The sequence below is a fragment of the Crocuta crocuta genome, unplaced genomic scaffold, assembly GCF_008692635.1.
Source record: "Crocuta crocuta isolate KB4526 unplaced genomic scaffold, BGI_CrCroc_1.0 scaffold175, whole genome shotgun sequence".
Classification (NCBI taxonomy): domain Eukaryota; kingdom Metazoa; phylum Chordata; class Mammalia; order Carnivora; family Hyaenidae; genus Crocuta; species Crocuta crocuta.
Genome location: NW_027530988.1, coordinates 3,288,672 through 3,311,589, shown reverse-complemented (window position 1 = coordinate 3,311,589; position 22,918 = coordinate 3,288,672). Strand labels below are relative to the sequence as shown.

The 22,918-nt window shown below is 41.8% G+C and overlaps 1 protein-coding gene, 1 long non-coding RNA gene and 1 pseudogene across 7 annotated transcripts in view; 1 reads left to right on the top strand and 2 right to left on the bottom strand.

Annotated features, from left to right (window-relative positions):
* Positions 1-22,918, bottom strand: part of LOC144236785 (uncharacterized) — a 159,642-nt gene that overhangs the window by 119,442 nt on the left and 17,282 nt on the right. For 2 of the 6 annotated variants that reach the window (XR_013336645.1, XR_013336643.1), the window contains one exon: positions 19,886-19,986. The exons of the other annotated variants lie outside the window; for them this stretch is intronic. This is a non-coding gene — a long non-coding RNA (uncharacterized LOC144236785). Of the gene's footprint in view, positions 1-19,885; positions 19,987-22,918 lie in introns of those variants that run through there. 6 annotated transcript variants of the gene reach the window in all.
* On the bottom strand, positions 7,373-7,906 carry LOC144236783 (U1 small nuclear ribonucleoprotein C pseudogene; annotated as a pseudogene).
* On the top strand, positions 19,071-22,411 carry LOC144236779 (mast cell protease 4-like). Its single transcript, XM_077770490.1, has 5 exons — positions 19,071-19,965; positions 20,461-20,611; positions 21,084-21,219; positions 21,453-21,707; positions 22,133-22,411. Exons 1-5 carry the CDS (start codon positions 19,890-19,892, stop codon positions 22,274-22,276), a joined length of 762 nt encoding a protein of 253 aa, XP_077626616.1. The 5' UTR covers positions 19,071-19,889; the 3' UTR covers positions 22,277-22,411.

The following is a 22,918-nucleotide window of genomic DNA, read 5'->3' as shown; positions in this document are numbered from 1 at the left end:
GAATGGCATGAGGTCATGACCTGAACTGAAATCAAGAGTAGGGCACTTGGGAGGAGCCAAGATGGCAAAACAGCATGTAAGTCTTTTTGCTGTCTCGCCTCCATGAAATACAGCCAGATCAACACTAAACAATCCTGCACACCTAGAAATCTCATCTGAGGATTAACACAACAATCTGCACAACCTGAACCACAGAACTCAGCAGGTATGCGACACAGAGAGGTGAACTGGGGGAGAGAGAAGCCACGGAGGGCAGGGAGCTGTTTTTGCTTTGGAGAGAGGACGGTGACAGGGAGAGCACAGGAAAAGCACACACACACACACACACACACACACACACACACACACACCTCTTCCAAAGCAGCTGGAGAGAAAGTGGAGAGAGANCCGGAAAGCTAACTAAAATGACGAAACGAAAGAGCTCTCCTCCAAAGAAACTCCAAGAAGAAATGACAGCTAATGAACTGCTCAAAACAGATATAAGCAGCATAACTGAACAAGATTTTAGAACAATAATAGTAAAATTAATCGCTGGGCTTGCAAAAAGCGTAAGAGGACCTCAAAGAAACTATGGCTACAACCAACAAGGAGAACAAAAATAGGCATGATGAATTAAAAAATGCGATAAAAGAAATACATAATAAACTGGAGGTGTCCAATGCATGGACTGAAGAGGCAGAAAAGAGAATAAGTGATTTAGAAGACACCATTATAGAAAAACAAGAAGCTGACAAAAAAAGAGACAAACTGATCCAGGAACATGAAAGAAGAGTTCGAGAGCTCAGTGACACGGTCAAATGCAACAATATCGATATCATAGGAATCCCAGAAGAGGAAGAGAGGGGGAAAGGTGCTGAAGGAGTCCTGGAACAAATTATAGCAGAGAACCTCCCCGACCTGGGAAAAGAAGTAAACGTTGAAATACAAGAGGCTCAGAGGACCCCCCTCAGACGTAATCTGAATCGACCTTCTGCAAGACATATCATAGTAAAAATGACAAACTATAAGGACAAAGAGAGAATTTTGAAAGCAGCTAGGGAGAAAAGGGCCCTAACATATCAAGGGAAACCTATCAGAGTGGTGGCAGACCTATCTATNCATGGATGGACCTTGAGGGTATTATGCTGAGCGAAATAAGTCAGGCAGAGAAGGACAAATATCATATGTTTGCACGTATAGGTGGATTAGGAGGAAGTTAACGGAGGACCAAGGGGGAAAAGAAGGGGGGAAATAGTGGGGGAGAGGGAGAGAGGCAAACCATGAAAGACTTGAATACTGAGAACTGAGGACTGATGGATGTGGGGGGGAGGGGGGATGGGCATGGAGGAGGGCACTTGTGGGGATGAGCACTGGGTGTTATATGGAAACCAACTTGACAATAAACGATTTGTAAAAAAAAAATTTTTTTTTAAGTGGAGAAAAGATGGAAACAGCCGCAGGGTCTGAACTAAAAGGGGAGAAAGGAGAAAGAAGAGGGCTTGAATTCCATTAAGACTCTAAACAGGGGGAGCGCAGAGGCTCAAACTCAGCAGCTCAAATACCTGTGATGCTCTGGTGGGAATAGGGAATTCCCAAGGGAGGAGTGAGTCCGGAGGTCCTCAGGCCACGAGAGGAAACGCTGCTGCTGCACGATCGCAGGAACTTTTTCTGGGACAGGCTGGCACCTAGCTGCAAGTCTCTGGACATTGGAAGCAGCAGGTCTCACTAGCATTCTTGGGTGCGCCTGGCACCCAGCCATAGCTCCTTGAGACCCTCCTACAGAGGATCTGAGCCGGTCAAAGCATCAGTCCCTCAGGAGTGAGGGGTCTGGAAATACAGCCACATCTCAGAACTCAGGAGCGAGGTACTGCCTAGCAATCTGATGGCATGGTTACAGACAATGCAAAAGCAGGGAGTGGACTGAAACCAAAGACAAAGGACTAGTACATGATTCCTGGTGGGGGAGAGCACAGAGTTCTGATACTGGACTGGATATCTGGGTGACGCCATTTTCACCCCACCCACGCATGCGCATGCATGCCTGCAGGCGCCAAAGCACTCCACCCCAGTAAGATAGGAAGCACCATCTGGGGGAGAACGGAGCCATTCCGAAGGGCCAGCCTGGCTGGGCAGGCCTCAATCTTCAGGAACACCGCAAATCTCTCCACCTGTTTAATTTGCAGACTGTAGAGAGCTTCCTGGTTTGACTTCTAGGGGAAAACGATGTAATAACAATAGTGTTTCAGTCTGTTCTTGTCCCATCCCTTCAATTTTTCTTTTTCTTTCTTTCTTTTCTTTCTTTTTCATTTATTTTACTTGAATAAAGAAAGATAATTAAAAATTTATTTTTATTTTCAATTCCTATTAAAAATATTTTCCTTTTTTTGACAAAATTTTGTACTTTTTTATAAATTTATCAAATTCTATTTTACTTCCATCACTTCAAGATATTCTATTTCATCATATTCATTTTCTCAATTTTTCAAACTTTGTGTTTTTGTTTTGTTTTTTTCCTTTGCTTTTCTTTTGCCCTTTTTTCTCTAATCAATCAAGCTCCTTTCAATAACCAGACCAAAACACACCTAGGATCTAGCATCTCTTATCTGATTGTGTGTGTGTGTGTGTGTGTGTATATGTGTGTGTGCTGTTTTTAATGTTAAAACTTTCACCTTTTTTCTCTAATCATTCAAGCTCCTTTCAATTACCAGACCAAAACACACCAAGGATCTAGCATCATTTATTTGATTTTCTGTGGGTGGATGTGTTGTTTTTAATTTTATAATTTTAATTTTTTTTGCTTTTTACTCTAATCAGTCAAGCTCTTTTCAATACCAGACCGAAGCACACCTAGGATCTACCATCATTTATTTGATGTGTGTGTGTGTGTGCGGTTTTCAATTTTTTTCTTTTTTTTAATTTTTTTAATGTTTTCTTTATTTCTGAGAAAGACAGCATGAGCAGGGGAGGGTCAGAGAGAGAGGGAGACACAGAATCTGAAGCAGGCTCCAGGCTCTGAGCTAAGCTGTCAGCACAGAGCCCAACGTGGGGCTCAAACCCAAGAACCATGAGATCATGACCTGAACCGAAGTCTGATGCTTAACCAACTGAGCCACCCAGACATCCCTAAATTTTTTTTAATAGTTTATTTATTTTTGAGACAAAGTACGAATGTGTGAGGGGCAGAGAGAGAAGGAGACACAGAATCTGAAAGAGGCTCCAGGCTCTGAGCTGTCAGTGCAGAGCCTGATGCAGGGCTCGAAACCACGAACCGTGAGATCATGACCTGAGTCGAAGTCAGATGCTCAACCGATTGAGCCACCCATGTGCCCCATGTTTTCATTTTTTAATTTTCAATTTTTTTACCTTATTAACTCCTTTTCTTCCTTCAAAATGACGAAACTAAGGAATTCACCCCAAAAGAAAGAGCAGAAACAAACGCCAGACATGCACTTAAACCAACACAGATACAAGCAAGATGTCTGAACCAGAATATAGAATCACAATGATAAGAATACTAGCTGGGATCGAAAATAGATTAGAATCCCTCTCTACGGAGATAAACAAAGTAAGCTAGTCAGGATGAAATTTCAAAATGCTGTAACTGAGCTTCAACCTTGAATGGATGCCACAGCGGCAAGGGTGGATGAGGCAGAGCAGGGAATCACTGATACAGAGGACAAACTTATGGGGAATAATGAAGCAGGAAAAAAAAGAAGGAGAATGACGCAAAAGAGTACAATTTAAGCATCAGAGATATCAGTGACTCATTAAAAAGGAACAACATCAGAATCATAGGGTTCCCAGAAGATGAAGAGAGAGAAATAGGGGTAGAAAGGTTGTGTAAGCATATCATAGCAGAAAACTTTCCTAACCTGGAGAAACACAGACCTCAAAATCCAGCAAGCACAGAGGACTCCCATTAGAGTCAACAAAAACTGACCATCAACAAGGCATATCATAGTCAAATTCACAAAATACTCAGGCAAGGAAAGGATCATGAAAGCAGCAAGGGGAAAAAGACCTTAATCTACAAAGGAAGACAGATCAGGTTTGCACCAGACCTATCCACAGAAACTTGACAGGCCAGAAAGGTGTGGCAGAATATATTCAACAGGCTGAACTGGAAAAATATGCAGCCCAGAATTCTTTCTCCAGCAAGGCTGTCATTCAAAATAGGAGAGATAAAAAAAAAATTCCCTGACAACCAAAACTTAAAGGAGACTGTGATCGCTAAACTTTCACTTAGGTCATGATCTCGCAGTTCGTGGGTTCGAGCCCCGTGTCGGGCTCTGTGCTGACTGCCTGCTCAGAGCCTGGAGCCTGTTTCAGTCTGTGACTCCCCCTCTCTCTGACCCTCCTCTGCTCACGCTGTCTCTCTCTCTCTCTCCTAGAAATAAATAAAACATTTAAAATAAATAAATAAATAAAATCAAGAATGAAAGAGGAAAGATCACAACCAACACAGCAGAAATAAAAACAATATTAAGAGAATATTATGAACAATTATACACCAATAAAATGGGCAATCTGGAAGAAATGGACAAATTCCAAGAAACATATAAACTACCAAAACTGAAACAGGAAGAAATAGAAAATTTGAACAGACCCATAACCAGTAAAGAAATCGAATTAGTCATCAAAAATCTCCCAAAAAACAAGAGTCCAGGGCCAGATGGCTTTTCAGGGGAATTCTACCAAACATTTAAGGAGAGTTAAGACCTATTCTCTTGAAGCTGTTCCAAAAACTAGAAATGGAAGAAAAACTTCCAAACTCTTTCTAGGAAGTCAGCATTACCTTGATTCCAAAACCAGACAAAGACCCTACTAAAAAAGAGAACTATAGACCAATCTCCCTGATGAACATGGATGCAAAACTCAACAAGATATTAGCCTACCGGATCCAACAATACATTAAAAAAATTATTCACCACGACCAAGTGGGATTTATACCTGGGATGCAGGGCTGGTTGATTATCCACAAAACAATCAATGTGAAACATCACATCAATAAAAGAAAGGACAAGAACCATATGACCCTCTCAATAGATGCAGAGAAAGCATTTGACAATGTCCACTCTCGCCACTGTAATTCAACATAGTACTGGGAGTCTTAGCCTCAGCAATCGGACAACACAAAGAAATAAAAGGCATCCAAATTGACCAGGAGGAGGTCAAACTTTCACTCTTCGCAGATGACATGATACTTAATATGGAAAACCAAAAATATTCCACCAAAAGACTGATAGAAATGATCCAGGAATTCAGCAAAGTGGCAGGATACAAAATTAATGCACAGAAATTGGTCACATTCCATACACCAACAATGAAGCAACGGAAGGAGAAATCAAGGAATCGATCCCACTTAAAATTGCACCAAAAACCATAAAATACCTAGGAATAAACATAACCAAAGAGGTGAAAAATCTATACACTGAAAACTGTAGAAAGCTGATGAAGGAAATTGAAGAAGACACAAAAAAATGGAAAAATATTCCATGCTCCTGGATAGGAAGAACAAGCATTGTTAAAATGCCAATACTATCCACAACAATCTACATATTCAATGCAATCCCTATCAAAATAACACTAGCATTCTTCACAGAGGTAGAATAAACAATCCTAAAATTCGTATGGAACCAGAAAAGACCTGAATAGCCAAAGCAATCTGGAGAAAGAAAACCAAAGCAGGAGGCATCACAATCCCAGACTTCAAGCTATATTACAAAGCTGTAATCATCAAGACAGTATGGTACTGGCTCAAGAACAGACACTCAGATCAAAGGAACAGAATAGAGAACCCAGAAATAGACCACAAACATATGGCCAACACATCTTTGACAAAGCAGGAAAGAATATTCAATGGAATAAAGACAGTCTCTTCAGCAAGTGGTGCTGGGAAAACTAGACAGCGACATGCAGAAAAGTGAATCTGGACCACTTTCTTACACCATACACAAAAATAAACTCAAAATGGATGAAAGACTTAAATGTAAGACAGGAAGCCATCAAAATCCTCGAGGAGAAAGCAGGCAAGAACCTCTTTGACCTTGGCCTCATCAACTTCTTACTCAACACGTCTCCAGAGGCAAGGGAAACAAAAGCAAAAGTGAACTATTGGGACCTCATCAAAATAAAAAGCTTCTGCACAGCGAAGGAAACAATCAGCAAAACTAAAAGGCAACCGATGGAAAGGGAGAAGATATTTGCAAATGACATATCAGATAAAGGATTGGTATTCAAAATCTATAAAAATAAAAACTTATCAAACTCAACACCCAAAAAACAATCTGGTGAAGAAATGGGCTAAAGACATGAACAGACACTTCTCCAAAGAAGATATCCAGATGGCCAACAGGCACATGAAACAATGCTCAACGTCACTCATCATCAGGGAAATACAAATCAAAACCACAATGAAATACCACCCACACCCATCAGAATGGCTAAAATCAACAAGTCAGGCAACAACAGATGCTGGCGAGGATGTGGCCAGAGGATCTCTTTTGCACTGCTGGTGGGAGTGCAAACTGGTACAGCCACTCTGGAAAACACAATGGAGCTCCCTCAAAAAATTAAAAATTTAACTACCCTATAACCCAGCAATTGCATTTCTAGGTATTTATCCAAGGGTTACAGGTGTTCTGTTTTGAAGGGGCACATGTACCCCAATGTTTGTACCAGCACTATCAACAATAGCCAAAGTATGGAAAGAGTCCAAATGTCCATTGATGGATGGATGGATAAAGATGTAGTATACATACATACAATGGAGTATCACTCAGCAATCAAGAAGAATGAAATCTTGCCATTTGCAACTACATGATTGCAACTAGAGGGTATCATTAAACTAAATTAGTCAGTCAGAGAAAGACAAGTATTATATGACTTCACTCATATGAGGACTTTAAGATACAAAACAGATGAACATCAGGGAAGGGAAGCAAAAATAATATAAAAACAGGGAGGGGGACAAAAACATAAGAGACTCTTAAATTTGGAGAACAAACAGAGGGTTACTGGAAAGGTTGTGGGAGGGGGATCGTCTAAAAGAGTAAGGGGCATAAGGAATCTACTCTTGAAATCATTGTTGTGCTGTATGCTAACTCACTTGGATGTAATTTTTAAAAAGTAATAATAAAAACAATAAATAAAAAAGTAGGACACTTAACCAACCTAGTCATCTAGGCACCCTAGGAGTATGTTGGGTTTTGTTTTTTTTTTAACTAAAACAGTTGATAATTTTATTTTCACTTTTCACAATACAAATGAAAAATGAAAATTGTTTTTTTTCCCCACTACTCCTCTGCCAAAACTATTCTCTCTTTGATAGGAGGGGCAAGCAAGTCTTCCTTGTCATGCTGCTAGAAAACACATAGAGTCATAGCACCCGGATCTCCTGGTAAAGAAGAACAAGTAATATAAAATGGGTATAAAGAAGCTCCCCTCTCTTCTTATCTGTCTGGTCGAGTCATTCCTGGCTGAATGGGCACCATCACAGGACGGGCAGGAGGTCTCATCCCTGGGGGCCCAGGTGTCTTCGGCATGTGGCCCCCACAGGTGCCCTACTTGCAGGAGGAGGTCCCACTGACATCATCACAGGGGGAGGAGGGCCCTCCCCTCCTAACATCATGGGGGGCCCCCATATGAGATGCTGGCATTATACCAGGGCAAGGAAGGTCCAGGAGACTGGGGGGAGGTGGGGTCATGGCCCCTGCAGGAGGAGTAGAGAATGAAGTAGGAGGACTCTTTCCTTGTTGGAATGCAGTGGTTGTTTGTCAAACAGGCTCTGAACGTGCTCTTCCATTCATTTCCGATAGTAGTCTTCCACATCCTCTTCATGTTTCCTACCACTTTACTGTGTCTTTCTCACAGATGGAGAGTTGAGGGTGAGATATGGGTCACAGTAATCACAATAAATCTTGGGCATGTTGCTCTACAGGCTGTTTATTGGGGGTACATTGAAAATTTGTATACTTCATGGGGTCTTGCAGGGGGTTTTGCTGAGATGTAATTTACATATAACATTGTGTGACTTTAAAGTGTATAATGTGGGGCGCCTGGGTGGCTTAGTCGGTTAAGCGTCCGACTTTCGCTTAGGTCATGATCTCGCGGTTCGTGGGTTCGAGCCCCGCCTCGGGCTCTGTGCTGACTGCCAGCTCAGAGCCTGGAGCCTGTTTCAGAGTCTGTGACTCCCTCTCTCTCTGACCCTCCCCTGCTCACGCTGTCTCTCTCTCCTAGAAATAAATAAAACATTAAAAAAAAATTTTAAGTGTATAATGTATTGATTTGATACATTTATGTATTGCAATACGATTACCACTATAGCTTTGGATAAAATGACATCTCATCACATAATTATCATTTCTTTTTTGTAGTGAGAGCATTTAAGATCTAGTCTCTCAGCAATTTTGAAGTATATAATATAACTAGTCACTATGCTGTGCATTAGATCTCTAGAACTTATTCATCTTCTAGTTGCAGGTCTGTCCCCTTCATAACATCTGCCCAATTCTCCCACCCCTGACCCCTGGCAACCACCATTCTACACTCTGTTTCTAAAAGTTTTTCTAGATTCCACATAAAAGTCATATACAAGATCTGTCTTTCTGTCTCACCTCTCTCCCAAAGCATAATGCCCACAGCATCCATCCATGTTGTAAACAGCAAGATTTCCTTCTTTCTCATGGCTAAATAATATTCCTTCTATATGTATCTTACTTATCCATTCATCCATTGATGGGCACACAGGTTGTTTCCATATCTTGGCTACTGTGAATAATGCTGCATTAAAATATCTTTTTGATATGCTGTTCTCATTTCCTCTGGATATATACCCAGAGGTGGAATGGCTAGGTAATACAGTGGTACCTTTAACTTTTTAAGAAACCTCCCTACTGTTTTCCATTGTGGCTGAACTATTAACATATTTACATTCCCACCAACACTGTACAAGGATTCCCGTTTCTCCACATCCTCTCCAATGCTTGTTAAATCTTGTCTTCTTGAGGAAAGCCATTCTAACAGATGCAAGATGATATCTCATTGTGGTTTCAATTTGCATTTCTCTGGTGATTAGAGATGTTGAACACCTTTTCATGCACCTGTTGCCCATTTGGATGTCTTCTTCACAAAAATGTATATTCCGTCCCTCCAAATTTTTAAATCAGATTGTTTCAGTTTTTGCCATTGAGTTGTATGAGTTCCTTATATATTTTAGATATTAAGCCCTTGGCCAATATATGTTTAAATTTATTCCCAAGTATTTTATTATTTTTGATGTTATTTTGGATAGAATAGTTTTCCTCATTTCTTTTTCAATAGTTTGTTGTTAGTATTTAGAGATTTAACAGATTTATGCATTTTGATTTTATAGCCTACAAATTTACTGAATTTCTGGATTAGTTCCAACAGAGTTTTGGTTGAGACTTTAGGATTTTTTACATATAAGATCATGTCATCTGCAAATACCAATTCTGCTTCTTCCTTTCTAATTTGGATGCCTTTTGTGTCTTTCTCTTAACTAATTACTCTAGCTAGGACTTCCAGCACAAGATTTGTATACTGTGATTTGTGTAATTCTCCAATAAAAAAATGTACTTAAAAAATATCTAAAGGGGTGCCTGAGTGGCTCAGTTGGTTGATTTTGATTGATTTTTCCTACTCTTGATTTTGGCTCAGATCATGATCTCAGGTCATGGGATCAACCCCAAGCCAGGCTCTGCATTGAGCATGGAGCCTGCTTACAATTCTCTCTATGCCCATCTCCTTCTGCCCCTCCCCCACTCACCCATGTGCTCTTGCTCGCTCTCGCTCGCTCTCTCTCTCTCTTTCTCTCAATCAAAAATATCTGAGGGATGGCTAAATCTTGACTTCAGCTCAGGTCATGATCTCATGGTTTCATGACTTCAAGCCCCCTATATCAGGCTCTGTGCTGACAGTGCAGAACCTGCTTGAGATTCTGTCTCCCTCTCTCTCTGCTCCTTTCCCTGCTTGCTCTCTATCACTCTCTCAAAATAAATATAAACTTTTTTTAAAAAGCTGAAAATACCATATGTTAGTCTAAATATGGAGCAAAAAGAAGTCTTATAAGCTGCTGGTGAGAACATAAATTTGTAAATTTGTAAAATGATTCTGGAAACAGAATCATTTCCTATCAGAATTAAAGGTATACATATGCTTTGACCTAATGATTACATTCTTACTTATAACCATAAGGAAACTCATGCAAATGTATACTGGCACAAATGTTTGTAAGAATGCTTTCACTGACATTACCCCTAGAAAAAAAGTATCCATCATCTGTAAAATGGATATATAAATTGTGATGTATTCATACAATGGAAACAATGACCCAGAGCTACACACAACAACATGAACAGATCCCACAAATATAATTTCAAATGAAAGGTACAAGTTATGGGGTGCTTGGGTGGCTCAATCAGTTAAGCATCCGACTTCAGATCAGGTCATGATCTCACAGTTTGTGAGATCAAGCCCCACATGGGGCTCTGTGCTGACAGTTCAGAGCCTAGAGCCTGCTTTAGATCCTGTGCCTTCCTCTCTCTCTGCCCCTCCCCCACTCACACTCTGTCTCTCTCCCTCTCAAAAATAAAATAACCATAAAAAACTTTTTAAATTTTTTAAAGGAAAATGTGATAGATAACATATATTGGAATATCACTTAGCCCTAAAAAAGAAGGAAATCCTGTCATATATTACAACATGGATGAAATTTGAGGACATCATGCTAAGTAGCTGGTCTTAAAAAGACAAATACTCTGCTTATATGAAGTGTCTTAAGTAGTAAAACACTTAGAAACAAATAGAACATGGGGCACCTGGGTGGCTCAGTCTGTTGAGTACCCAACTCTTGATTTTGGCTCAGGTCATGATCCCAGGATTGTGGAATCAAGCCCCACTCAACATGGAGCCTTCTTTTTTTTTTTTTTTTAATGTTTATTTATTTATTTTTGAGAGACAGAGAGCAAGCAGGGGAGGAGTAGAGAGAGGGAGACACAGAATCTAAAGCAGGTTTCAGGCTCTGAGCTGTCAGCACAAAGCCTGACAGGAGACTCGAACTCCCAAACCATGAGATCATGACCTGAGCTGAAGTTGATGCTCAATGTACTGAGCCACCCAGGTGCCCCAGCATAGAGCCTTCTTTAGATTCTTTCTGTCTCTCTCCCTCTGCCCCACTCCCCCACTTGTATGCATTCTCTCAATAAACAAACAAATAAAAAAACAAAAAACAAACAAACAAAAAAAACAACTAGACCAGTGATGGCCAGAAATTGTGGGAAGGAGAAAAGGGCAGCTGTTTTTCAATGGGTACAGAGCTTCTGTTTTGCAAAAAGAAAAAAATCCTAGTGGAGCACCTGGGTGGCTCAGTCAGTTAAGCGTCCGACTCCTGATTTCAGCCCAGGTCATGATCTCACAGTTTGCGATTTTGAGCCCTGTGTCAGGCTTTGTGCTGACAATGCAGATCCTGCTCGGCATTCTCTCTGCCCTTCTCCCTACCCTTTGCACATGCTTCTGTGCTCTCTCGCTCTTTCTCTCAAAATAAATAAATAAACATTTTTAGTACAATAATGTGCATACAGTTAACATGACTATTCTGCATACTCAGAAATAGTGGAGATGGTAACTTTATGTTAATGTGCTTTTTACTGCCATATTTTAACTGCTGATCTATAGGACAACTCCCTACTTTTACAGCAGACAAGCCATTCCTAAACTAGCTCCTATCCAACTAGCCTCATCTTCCACCATTCCTGCTCTTTTTCCATTAACTCAGTAATACTGAGTGACTTGAAGTTCCCCAAACACCCAGTCTTCCTCTTGCCCTTTTTAGATATATTGCTACCTCTCTTCAGAAAGCCTCATCTCAGTTTGTCCAGGGATAAAATATAACCTGTCCTTCCAATCTCAGGCAGAATGAAGCTGTCGCTGCCTTCCCGGGACTGACTGGACAGCCTCTCTTACCACCCCGCAGCACCTCTGCCTCTCTCCATTGCAGTGCTGTGCTATCTGTGCTGTGATGATGAGATGGCAGACTCACCAAGGCCTGGCACCTGGTAAGTGTCCATCAAACCATTTTTGAATAAGTGAGTGGCCTTTTATCAGAAACCTAGAGCCTGAGAGGAATGGAAAATTTTGATATCCAGGCTAACACTAATAGTGTCACTAAAAGAATATTTATGTTAGTAAAAGAAAATAAATGGAAGGTTAGGATGAGGGAGATAGTGCCAATCATGTGTCATGTGATCATCAAAGGATTAAGACTGGGTGGAAAAGGCCATGAAATCAGGAAGGAGATGAGCAGCTTAAAGAATCCACAGAAATATGGCCAAGGAGGTCCCAGAACACAAAACGGAGACGCAACCAACTGCTCCAGCACTAAGCTCCCACATTTAACACGGACAGCAAGATAACACTTTCGCAGGGCTGGGACACCCCAGGCCACAGAGCTCCACTCCCCTGGGAACAGACTGGAGGCTCCCAGAATCACTCAGATACTGTCTTAGGATTGGGGCAGATGGCAGGTGGTTCCGAGTGCTGGAAGGTGGCTTTTTATTTCCAACGGCTTTTTAGAGTTCTGGCACAACTTAGAGGAAGACAATTCTGGTTCACAAACTCTTGGAAGAGGTTTGTGATCCTGGAGGCTAATAATGCTAATACTAGTAATTAACTTTGAGTACTTACTATACCTGGTACTTTACATAGATAAATTATCTTATTTAATCTTCACCATTTTTTGATGTTTATTTTTGAGAGAGAGAGAGAGAGAGAGAGAGCACGAGTAGGAAAGGGCCAGAAAGAGAGGACAGAGGATCTGAAGCAGGCTCTGAGCTGTCAGCACAGAGCCCGGTGTGGGGCTTGAACTCACGAACCACGAGATCATGACCTGAGCCGAAATCGGATGCTTAACTGACAGAGCCACCCAGGCGCCCCTTTAATCTTCACCATTCTTTTTCTTTTTTTACATTTATTTTTGAGAAAGAGAGACAGATGGACAGAGTGGGGGAGGGGCAGAGAGAGGCAGAGACACAGAAGCCAAAGCAGGATCCAGGCTCCAAGCTGTCAGCACAGAGTTGGATGTGGGGCTCAAACCCACAAGCCATGAGATCATGACCTGAGCTGAAGTCGGACGTTTAACCAACTGAGCCACCCAGACACCCCTAATCTTCACCATTCTTATGCCCATTTTACAGATGAATTACTGGATGGGAGAGGCTAAGAGAGATGAAGAAACTTACCCCAAATCACAAAGCTAGTAAAGGATACTACCAAGATTCCACAGTCTGATTCCAGAGCTCTTAACTATGCACTTACTCCACCTAGCTCCCAAATGCATGGTCTGAATAAGGCTTCTACGAAAAAAGAATAACCCTTTCCCAAGCCTTGACTGTTGTGATCTTTGTATTTAAATGAGAGATGTTTGCCCTAAGAGATGTACTCCTCTTTTCCTTATGACAATCCTCTAAGAAGCATTAAAAAGTTGTCCTTCCCAGGAGATCTTGGTGCTTGGTCCCTCCACCATAGTAGTATCCATAGACCAGCCAAATGTTCAGAAGTATATCAATCATATGTGGCACCTAGGGGAGGGAAAAAGTTATTCCTGGAAGGTTCTGTAAAGACATAAGGAATTGAAAGAAGAAAGAGCAAGCAAAAGGAAGAATCATCACATGGGAAAACGTCCTTGAAAGTTAAATGAAGAGGTCTGCGTAGCACCCCTTCAGTTCATTGAACCCACAGATGGAAGAGCATAAAAGACACCTTGAGGCGATGCCCCTGACCTTGCTGCTGTGCTGGCTACGAGCAGCTGCTCCATCCCTGGCAGCAACGACAAATCAAACTTCAAGCAGGCACATGAAAAAGACAGTTGGTGGAAACAGGCCTCCTCCAACAGCTCACCAGATAATAGGAAGATGCCGTTGATAGATTTGATTCTAAGATGCCGAGAGCTGTCTCTTGCTGGTCTGGCCAATGCTGACTGCTGACAGACTGACAGTCAGATTTAAGGCTGGCAGATGCTGAAAGAAGCATCCCACATTTAAGGGACCACTCAAACCCTTGGAAAGGGGATGGCTTGAGGGCTGCCTACCATGTCCATAAATTTAGAGTCTATTGAAAGGCAATGACACAGAGCAGGAAACAATGCAAAGCCAACCATTCTCAGGTCTTCAATGAGCCTACAATAGAAGTGAGAAAGGAAAACAAATAAAACAAGCTCTTCTGCCATCTCTCACCCCAGAGGGAGTTCTCTCCCTGAGACATTGGAATCCAGCTCTGCTCAGCCTTTTACCTCCCAGGCTTCTTTGCTTTCTAACACCTTCAAGCACTAGCACAATTCAAGAAAAAACTGAGGGGCACCTGGGTGGCTCAGTTGCTTAAGCATCTGACTCTTGGTTTTAGCTCAGGTCATGATCTCACAGTTCATGTGTTCAAGCCCCACGTTGGGCTCTGCACTGATAGTGTGGGGCCTGCTTGAGATTCTCTCTCTCTCTCTAAATAAACAAACAGACAAACATTGAAAAAAATCGAAAGTTCCTCAGGCATAAGACAGAGATCCCAGAAGTCCTATAACTAAAAACTAAATAGACCAAATAGGTGATATGAATGGAGATGTGGTAAGAATCATCACACCTGCATCCTTCTATAATTTGGTGATTGTACTAATCTCTGAATGTCTTCATGAATATAGTATTGCTCTTGGTTTGCTATTTGGGTAGGTAGAGGCAGTTCTGATGGCTCCATTTGGCCTTTTCCTACCATATTAGCCCTAACTCCATGAGTCATGCAACCACTTGGGAGATTCTGCCACTCTTTAATACGTCTACTCTACCTCTGCATTCTGGGGCTTCAGAAATAGTCAAAGTTTGACTGGGGAACCCACTGGGCCCACTGTAAGATAGACACATGCCAAAACTTCATGGATCAGTCCATAAGACTCTCATGTGACTGGTGATTTACACGGGCATTTTAGGCCTTTGGGGAATTTGTATCAGTTCAGAGCCAGGGCCCACTAACAAAACACAAACAAACAAAGACATGGAAAGGTCTACATTTTTTTTCTCTAAGTCATAGTCACTCTGCTAATGGTCACAGGTAGCCTTGAAGGAGGCAAAGAGAAAGATGTATAGTACAATTTTCTGGCTGTGTATCAAGACCTTCCTCAAAGGTAGTTCCTCCTCTTCATTCCAGGGTCAGTGGCCTGGTTAAAGTCCAAGAACTAGTTGATGTGCTTTGTGATATTCAAAAGCTCTGTTCACCAGACCTAGAACACTTCCACTCATACAAATCAACTAAGACCTTAGTAGGCTGCCTATCTATTTCAGTTCTAGGGACACCATGATCAATTAGTCAAAGTCACAGACCTCTATCTTGACCTCTGCTTCAATTCTGATACCCATTATGGTAATCAAGCCCATTGCATCTCTGTATCCTGGCTTGTTCCACCCTGGGGTCCCATCATCTGTTTGAAACTCAGGGATCCTGACCTCATCAGGACCATAGCATCAATTCCCACCACCATTCTAGGCTTGCAGCAAATAGCCACTACAGCACTCTCCAAAGATGCCAGTGCTCCCCTCTCCCTGATATATTTTTCACAGTTTCTGTACTCTCCTAAGACACCCTTAGGGGGTGAGCAAACCAGTCTCATGATAATAAATCTACTCTACTTTCTGATTTCCTCAAAGCTTTGAATACTTTTCTCTGTATCAAAGAAGGTCTGGCATCTCAACTTCACTTGGTATAGGCCACCTTTCGATCCATAGTTCAATCCAACCAACTAGTCAAATAGCTAGAACTACCCTTATCTGTTTGACCTAATATACTGACATTGGCATCTGTATTGAGGACATCCCATCAAAAAATCAGCCTGACCCAACACCCTCAAGACCCACTCCCACCCATGTTTCTCTTGATATAAATTAGCAAAAATCTTTCAATTGCTTTGGTGTATATTGCAATTCCTTATGAATCACACAACTGGGATTTACTGGGAGATGAATCTGGTTCTACATCGAGAAGCACAAAACATGGTAGGAGAGGACAGTCAGCAGTCTACTGCAAAATAACTACCTCAGGGAATCTCATTACAGATTCTTCAGGTGAGGGAAGATTAACCTCCTCAGACCAGAAAAGACAGGCTGCTGTTGACAGGCAAAGGAAGACTGGAGGAATTTAGGGGTTCAAGATCCCAGCTTCATCAGAATATGCCCAAATGTATTCCCAATCCAATTGTCAGAGTCTCAATGAACACTTTAACTTTATATGTGACCTTGTCAGCTTGGTGATTTAAAATAAGTTGAAACCATCCACAGGATTAGACATTGATTTGATATTTAGAAATCTCAGACAGAAGGTTCCATGATATAAGGGCTTCTTTTATGGCAGAGATTTCTGGACCTTTACTTAGATCATAAGCTTGGAATTGAAAGCCCAAAGCTCATCACTTATTTTTCCTAAGTTCTTTAGCGTACCTAGAAGCAGCCAACCAACCCTGTAATATTTCTTATTTCTGCTAATATATTCTATGTCAGCAAATATACCTAAAGTTTTGCTTTGGATTATAGGTATCTACAGGTGATGTTTAAATAGGTTTGCTACTATATGCATTAATGGTTACTTACAACTTACAACTAATACCTTTTACTACTTACAATAGGGTAAGCAATGTCTTTAAATATATTCAGGTTAGAGGGGCACCTGGGTGACTCAGTTGGTTAAGCATCTGACTCTTGATTTTGGCTCAAGCCATAATCTCACGGTTCATGGGATCGAGCCCCGCATCAGGCTCTGTGCTGACAATGTGGAACCTGTTTGGGATTCTCTCTCTACCTCTTTCTCTACCCTTTCCCCATGGACTTTCTCTCTCCCTCTCAAATGTAAATAAACTTTAAAAAATATATCTATAGACAGATAGATAGATATTCAGATTAGAGAACATGTAGTAGATAACCCAGGCCAAATTTCAGAACCTAAGTGTAGGTTAGGTTCCTACTCACACCCAATGCCAATATCTCTATTATATAGAGTTCAATCAAGGAAAGCAGAACCACTATGAATAATTTAAAATAAGGGATTTCGTAAAAGGATTGCATCTTCTAGAACTGTGGAAATTGGTGAAGAAATCCTAGATCCTTCTCACTGTTGATTTGTTTTTACAGAATAGGAAACCAGGATGACACGTGGAAAGATTATGTGATTAAAGTCAAACAGATATGGAGTTTGACATGTATTGGCTTTGAAATCTTGTCAAGTGACTCAAATTCTGTGAGCCTCAGTTTCCTCATCTGTAAAATGGAAACAATAATAGTTCTCAGGATTGATGTGAGGGTGAAAGAGATACTTGGAATATATCATATTTCATTGATCCCAAGATACCCAATATTCTACATTTTAACCCTTTTACAACAAGAATGAATCTTGTAATCAATGACATGTTATTATTTAATAAAGAACAACTTTTTTCTTTCTCAAGGCACATAAAAGAATGAGAGCCTAGAATAATATCTCAAATAATTACAACTGCAGATATCACTTTGTTATCACACCAAGTGTGACCCTCAGTGCACAAGTGGAAAACCCCAACAGCCTCTACAGAACACAAGTGTTCTTCTCTATACATTCCATTCCTTTCTCCGTTTACTAGACTAACCCTTCATCCCACATCCCTTGTTATTTAGATTAGTGGAATGGAAAAAGTACAAGTTTCAGAATTTGACATATTAAATTCTGGATCTTGCTGCTATGTGACATCCTGAGCTTCAGTTGAGTGCTCCATAATTGTGTATAATACTACTCACCCAAAAGGACTATTACAAATGAGATGATGCATGTAAAATCCTACCAGTGCCAAACATATTGTGGGTAGTCCATAAATTTTCCATTTTTTCTTCTGTCTCTCACTGCCACATTCTGTTCTACTGATCATTTGGAATAAAGGAAGGACTGATATTCTCGATCGGGGGTTGGCAAACTACAGCCCTAAAGCCATATCAGCCCACCACCTGTTTTTGTAAATAAAGTTTATTGGAATACAGTCACACTTACTTGTTTACATCTTGTCTATGGCTGCTTTTGTGCTACAAAAACGGAGTTGAATAGTTACCACAGAGACAGTATGACTTGCAAAGCTGAAAATGCTAACTATATGACTATTTATAGAAAAAGTTTACTGATCCCTATTCTAGATTCCTATATCACCTAAACCAACTTCCCACCATTGTCAAGGAAATGGAGAAAAGGGAACCCTCATGCACTGTTGATGGGGATGTAAATTGGTGCAAGCACTGTGGAGAAGAGTATGAAGGTTCCTCAGAAAGTCAAAAATAAAAATACCATGAGATCCAGTATTCCACCACCAAGCATTTACGCAAAGAAAATGAAAACGCTAATTCAAAAAGATACATACACCCTTATGTTTATTGCAGCATTATTTACAATAGCCAAGATATGGAAGCAACTCAAGTCTCCATCTATAGATGTATGGCTAAAGGAGATGTGGTATACACACATACAGACACATATTTGTGCACAACGGAATATTATTCAAACATAAAAAAGAATGATATCTTACCATTTACAACAACATGGACAAACCTAGAGAGCATTACACTGAGTGAAATAATAAGAGATAGACACATATTATATGATTTCTCTTTTGTGTGAAATCTAAAAAACAAAACAAATATATTCTTAGTTTTTTAAGTGTATTTATTTTGAGAGAGAGAAAGGGAGCATACACAGAAGCAAGCAGGGGAGGAGCAGAGAAAGAGGGGGGGATGAGAGAGAATCCCAAGCAGGCTCCATGCTGTCAGCACCGAGCCTGATGCAGGGCTCGATATCATGAACTGTGAGATCATGACATGAACCAATATCAAAAGTCAGGTGCCTAACCAACTAAGCTACCCAGGTACCTCCAAAACTGACTCTTGAATACAGAGAACAAACTGGTGGTTGCCAGAAAAGAAGTGGGTGGGGGAATAGGCAAAGCAGGTGAATGGGATTAAGAGATATAAACCTACTTATTTATAAAATCTATGTTTATATTTTATAAATATATCTTATTTATACTTCCTTATATTTTATAAAATATTCTATTTATACATCCTTATGTTTTATAAATATACTTTATATATATTTATATATTCTTATTTATATTTTATGAAAGAAAGAAGTCCTGGAGAGAAAGTACAGCATAGGAAATATTGTCAGTAAGTTTGTAATGATATTGTATGGTGATGGGTGTTGATTACACTTATCATGGAGAGCACCAAGTAATATACAGAATTGTTGAATCATGGGGCCCCTGGGTGGCTCAGTCGGTTAAGCAACCAACTTCAATTCTGGTCATGATCTCACAGTCTGTGAGTTCGAGCCCCGTGTCGGGCTCTGTGCTGTCAGCTCAGAGCCTGGAGCCTGCTTCAAATTCTTTGTCTCCCTCTCTCTCTCTGTCCCTCCCCCACTCATGCTCTAGCTCTGTCTCAAAAATGAATAAAAATGAAAATAAAATTTTAAAAAGAACTGTTGAATCACTATGTCGTATACCTGAAACCTAATATAATATGGTATGTCAACTATATTTCAATAATAAAAATAAATTAAATTTAAAAAATTAAAATCCCCTCCATCTGTGTTACTATGCTGCCTCGAGAGAACTGCATTAGATGAGAAAGATCTATGCCTCTTCCCAGTAAACAGGACACTTGGGCTCTGACCACAGCCTCAACACCAGCAGAGTGGAGAGGAGGGTTGTAAGACTTTCTGATGAGATAGCCAGGCCAAAGTGAAAGACAAAAATGTGACTTGGTGGTTTCTGTGGTTTCCAGACCTCCTCTTTCTTCCACTTCTGGGGTTATAAAAGCAGGAGCAAGGGAGGGCAGGGACAGAAGAAGCTTACCATGGACACCGTCGCTGGGAAAATGCAGGCCCTACTCCTTTTGTTGGCCTTTCTCTTACCTCCTGAAGCTGGAGCTGGTGAGTCTAGGGTGTAACCCCCTGTCAAAGAAGACCTTAAGTCAGGTGACAAGATCCATAGCAAGTATTCTAGGGGGGAATTTCCACCTGGAAGAGTCAGACTCTTTCCTTGATGTTGATGACAGTTTCCCTGGTATGTAAAGTCTTGGGTGGAAAAAGAATCAGAAAACTGTCTTTGGAAGTTCCTCCTAACCCACTTTCCTCAAAATAGCCACCATTTTGATTCATGGTCTTTCTTGGTCATTGCTCTCAGGTGGAAGAGGTCAGGATAGAGACATGAAGAAATGTTTAAATGACAGCTCAGAATCAAGACTAACCATCGTGTTCTGAAAGTAGGGTGAGGGTTGGTTGACAGGATGGATTGGGGTCCAGAAACCAGCAATAAAGACACATGGAGGTCTGAGCTCCATTGGAAGTAAGGTAAAAGGTCTGTGGGGCCTCAGCTTCCACCTCCTTTCCCTCACCCAGGGCTCTATCTTGGGTTCTCTGTTTCAGCGGAAATCATCAGTGGCATTGAGTCCAAGCCACACTCCCGCCCCTACATGGCCCATCTGGAAATCATCACTGACCAGGGTTATGTTGCCAGCTGTGGTGGGTTTCTCATAAGTCAAGACTTTGTGATGACAGCAGCTCATTGTAAAGGAAGGTAAAAAAACTCTGACTTACTCTCTTTTCCTGTGAGGAGCTTGTAGGAGCTAGAGTTACATGAAACTTCAAAGTGGCCTAAGGAGAGATTCTTGTGTCAGGCTCATCTCAAGATGATCAGCAATGTGCTGGGAGGGACCAGCCCATTTTCATTTGCCGTCTCCACCTCCAGACACCAGAGCTTATTCAGGGCAACCAGGTCACAGCAAGCCAACCCTGCCTTTCTGTCCTGATGCCAGCCAGCTGAGCTCGCCCAGTCCCATGTAGTTGCCAGGGCCTGGCCCTTCCCGAACCAACTATGATCTTTGAAGGGGAGGGAGAGAGGGGAGGGATGGACTTCTGTCCTGAGTAAGACCTGAGTTCTTCAGGTGGCCTTGTCCTGGGGAAGAAGAGAGCCTGATGTCTCCTTGCTCAGAATGGACCCTTTTCAGAAGACCAGCACCTTTTCCTGCCTCTCTTCTCCTTCTCAACAGGAAAATTACTGTCACTCTGGGAGCTCATGACATAAAACAGGAAGAATCCACATGGCAGAAGCTGGAAGTCTCAGAACAAATCGTTCACCCAAATTACAACTTTTTCACCAACCTCAATGACATCATGTTACTGAAGGTGCCATTAGCTTTCCAGCATGTCTCCATCCTCCCTTCTTGAACTTTTCTCCTGACCTGTGCATTTCTCATTCTCTCTTTTCCAACCCATTTCCTGATGGCCCACCCCCACCCCACTCCATGTCATCACCACCCCACTGGGGAGAAACTCTTTGCCCTGCCCAGGGAGCCTCTACCACAGCACACCCCCCCTTTCCCTGGACTGGAGGTCCATCTACTCTCCTTCCCTCACAGCTACAAACGAGAGCCAAGCTGACCCATGCCGTGGGGACAATCTCCCTGCCCACCAGGTCTACCTTTATTCCACCTGGGAGAATGTGCAGGGCGGCTGGATGGGGAAGAACGGGAGTGATGGAGCCGGTGTCAAATACTCTGAGGGAGGTGAAGTTGAGACTCATGGATGCCGAGGCCTGCAGCCACTATATGTTTTACACCTATAAGTTACAAATCTGTGTGGGCAATCCCAGGAAGACAAGATCAGCATACAAGGTGATCACATACCTACATTTTCTCCTCACAACAGTCCCTGGGAGAGGGGTGGGGTCACAAAGTCCCCTAGTACAGTGACTGGTGTCTGAGTTTGTGGGTTTCTAGCATCATGGGAACTGGAATCCTCCTTCTGGGTTCCATCCTCACATATCCAAGTCCTGCCTCTAACCCTCCCATCTAGTTGGTGGAACAGGCCTCCAGGAGAGAAAGGAAGAAATGGAGAGCACAGGATCTAGGCTTGTGGTTCCATGCCATAGAGAAATAAGACATTAAACCCCTAATTTATGACTCCATGAGGAGCCAGGATTACTGATCTGAATCTAGGGTATCATGGAGCTAGCCAGGGTGCTGACAGAACCCAGATGAAGTGACAGTAGGGCGAGATGGACATACCTTGCTCATGATCTGCTTTCTCTAACCCACAGGGGGATTCTGGGGGCCCCCTATTGTGCGCAGGGGTGGCCCAAGGTATTGTGTCTTATGGACGTACAGACGCAAAACCCCCTGCTGTCTTCACTCGAATCTCCCCATACGTGCCCTGGATTAATAAAATCTTAAAGAAAGAGTAGCCACAGAAGCCTGGCCAGCCTGCATGAGAATCCCAAAGCCAGAGGCCTCCCTGAGTAGCCCTGGTTTCCACAGAGCCTGGCCCCAGCCCAAGCCCAGGGAGGCTCTCAGAGGCACACAAAGCCCCTGCTGATTGTATCCCCCAGCAAACTTCAATAAAGATGCTGCTTTCAGCATACTTATGCGTGTGAGACTCTTCTCTCTCTCACAGAGCTGGTCTGCTCTGATGGAGGAGTCCAGATCCTCCTCTCTGGCTTGAATGAAGAATTGTTCTGGGCTCCTTTCTTACCAGGTTAATAATCTTGTCTACTAATTTCCCTGTACACTGTGTGGTATTATGGATTATTGAAGAAAATATTTTGATCTACATATGGGATTTAACATCCAAAAGCAATGTTGACAATAATTTACCTTCTTCCCCCACTGCCTTCTATTCTTCCTCCTCCTCTCAGTTTTCCTCTTTCCTCAAAACCTGTGCCTCAACCACTGCAGTTCAAAGCATAGATACACCCATAACAAACTCCCCATGACTGTTTCCAGAGATAATCCCAGGCCTAGGCTGTTGTTATCTTGTGCCCCTACACCCACTTCTACCTCACCATTATCATCTCTCTCAATACTAAGTCAGCAGCCAGGGAACTATA

Bases quoted from the DNA above. Each gene is read 5' to 3' on its own strand.
- LOC144236779 (XM_077770490.1), top strand. From the start codon at position 19,890: ATGGACACCGTCGCTGGGAAAATGCAGGCCCTACTCCTTTTGTTGGCC. The intron at 19,966-20,460 runs GTGAGTCTAGGG...TCTCTGTTTCAG, and splicing joins ACCTCCTGAAGCTGGAGCTG to CGGAAATCATCAGTGGCATT. The intron at 21,220-21,452 runs GTGCCATTAGCT...CTTCCCTCACAG, and splicing joins ATGACATCATGTTACTGAAG to CTACAAACGAGAGCCAAGCT.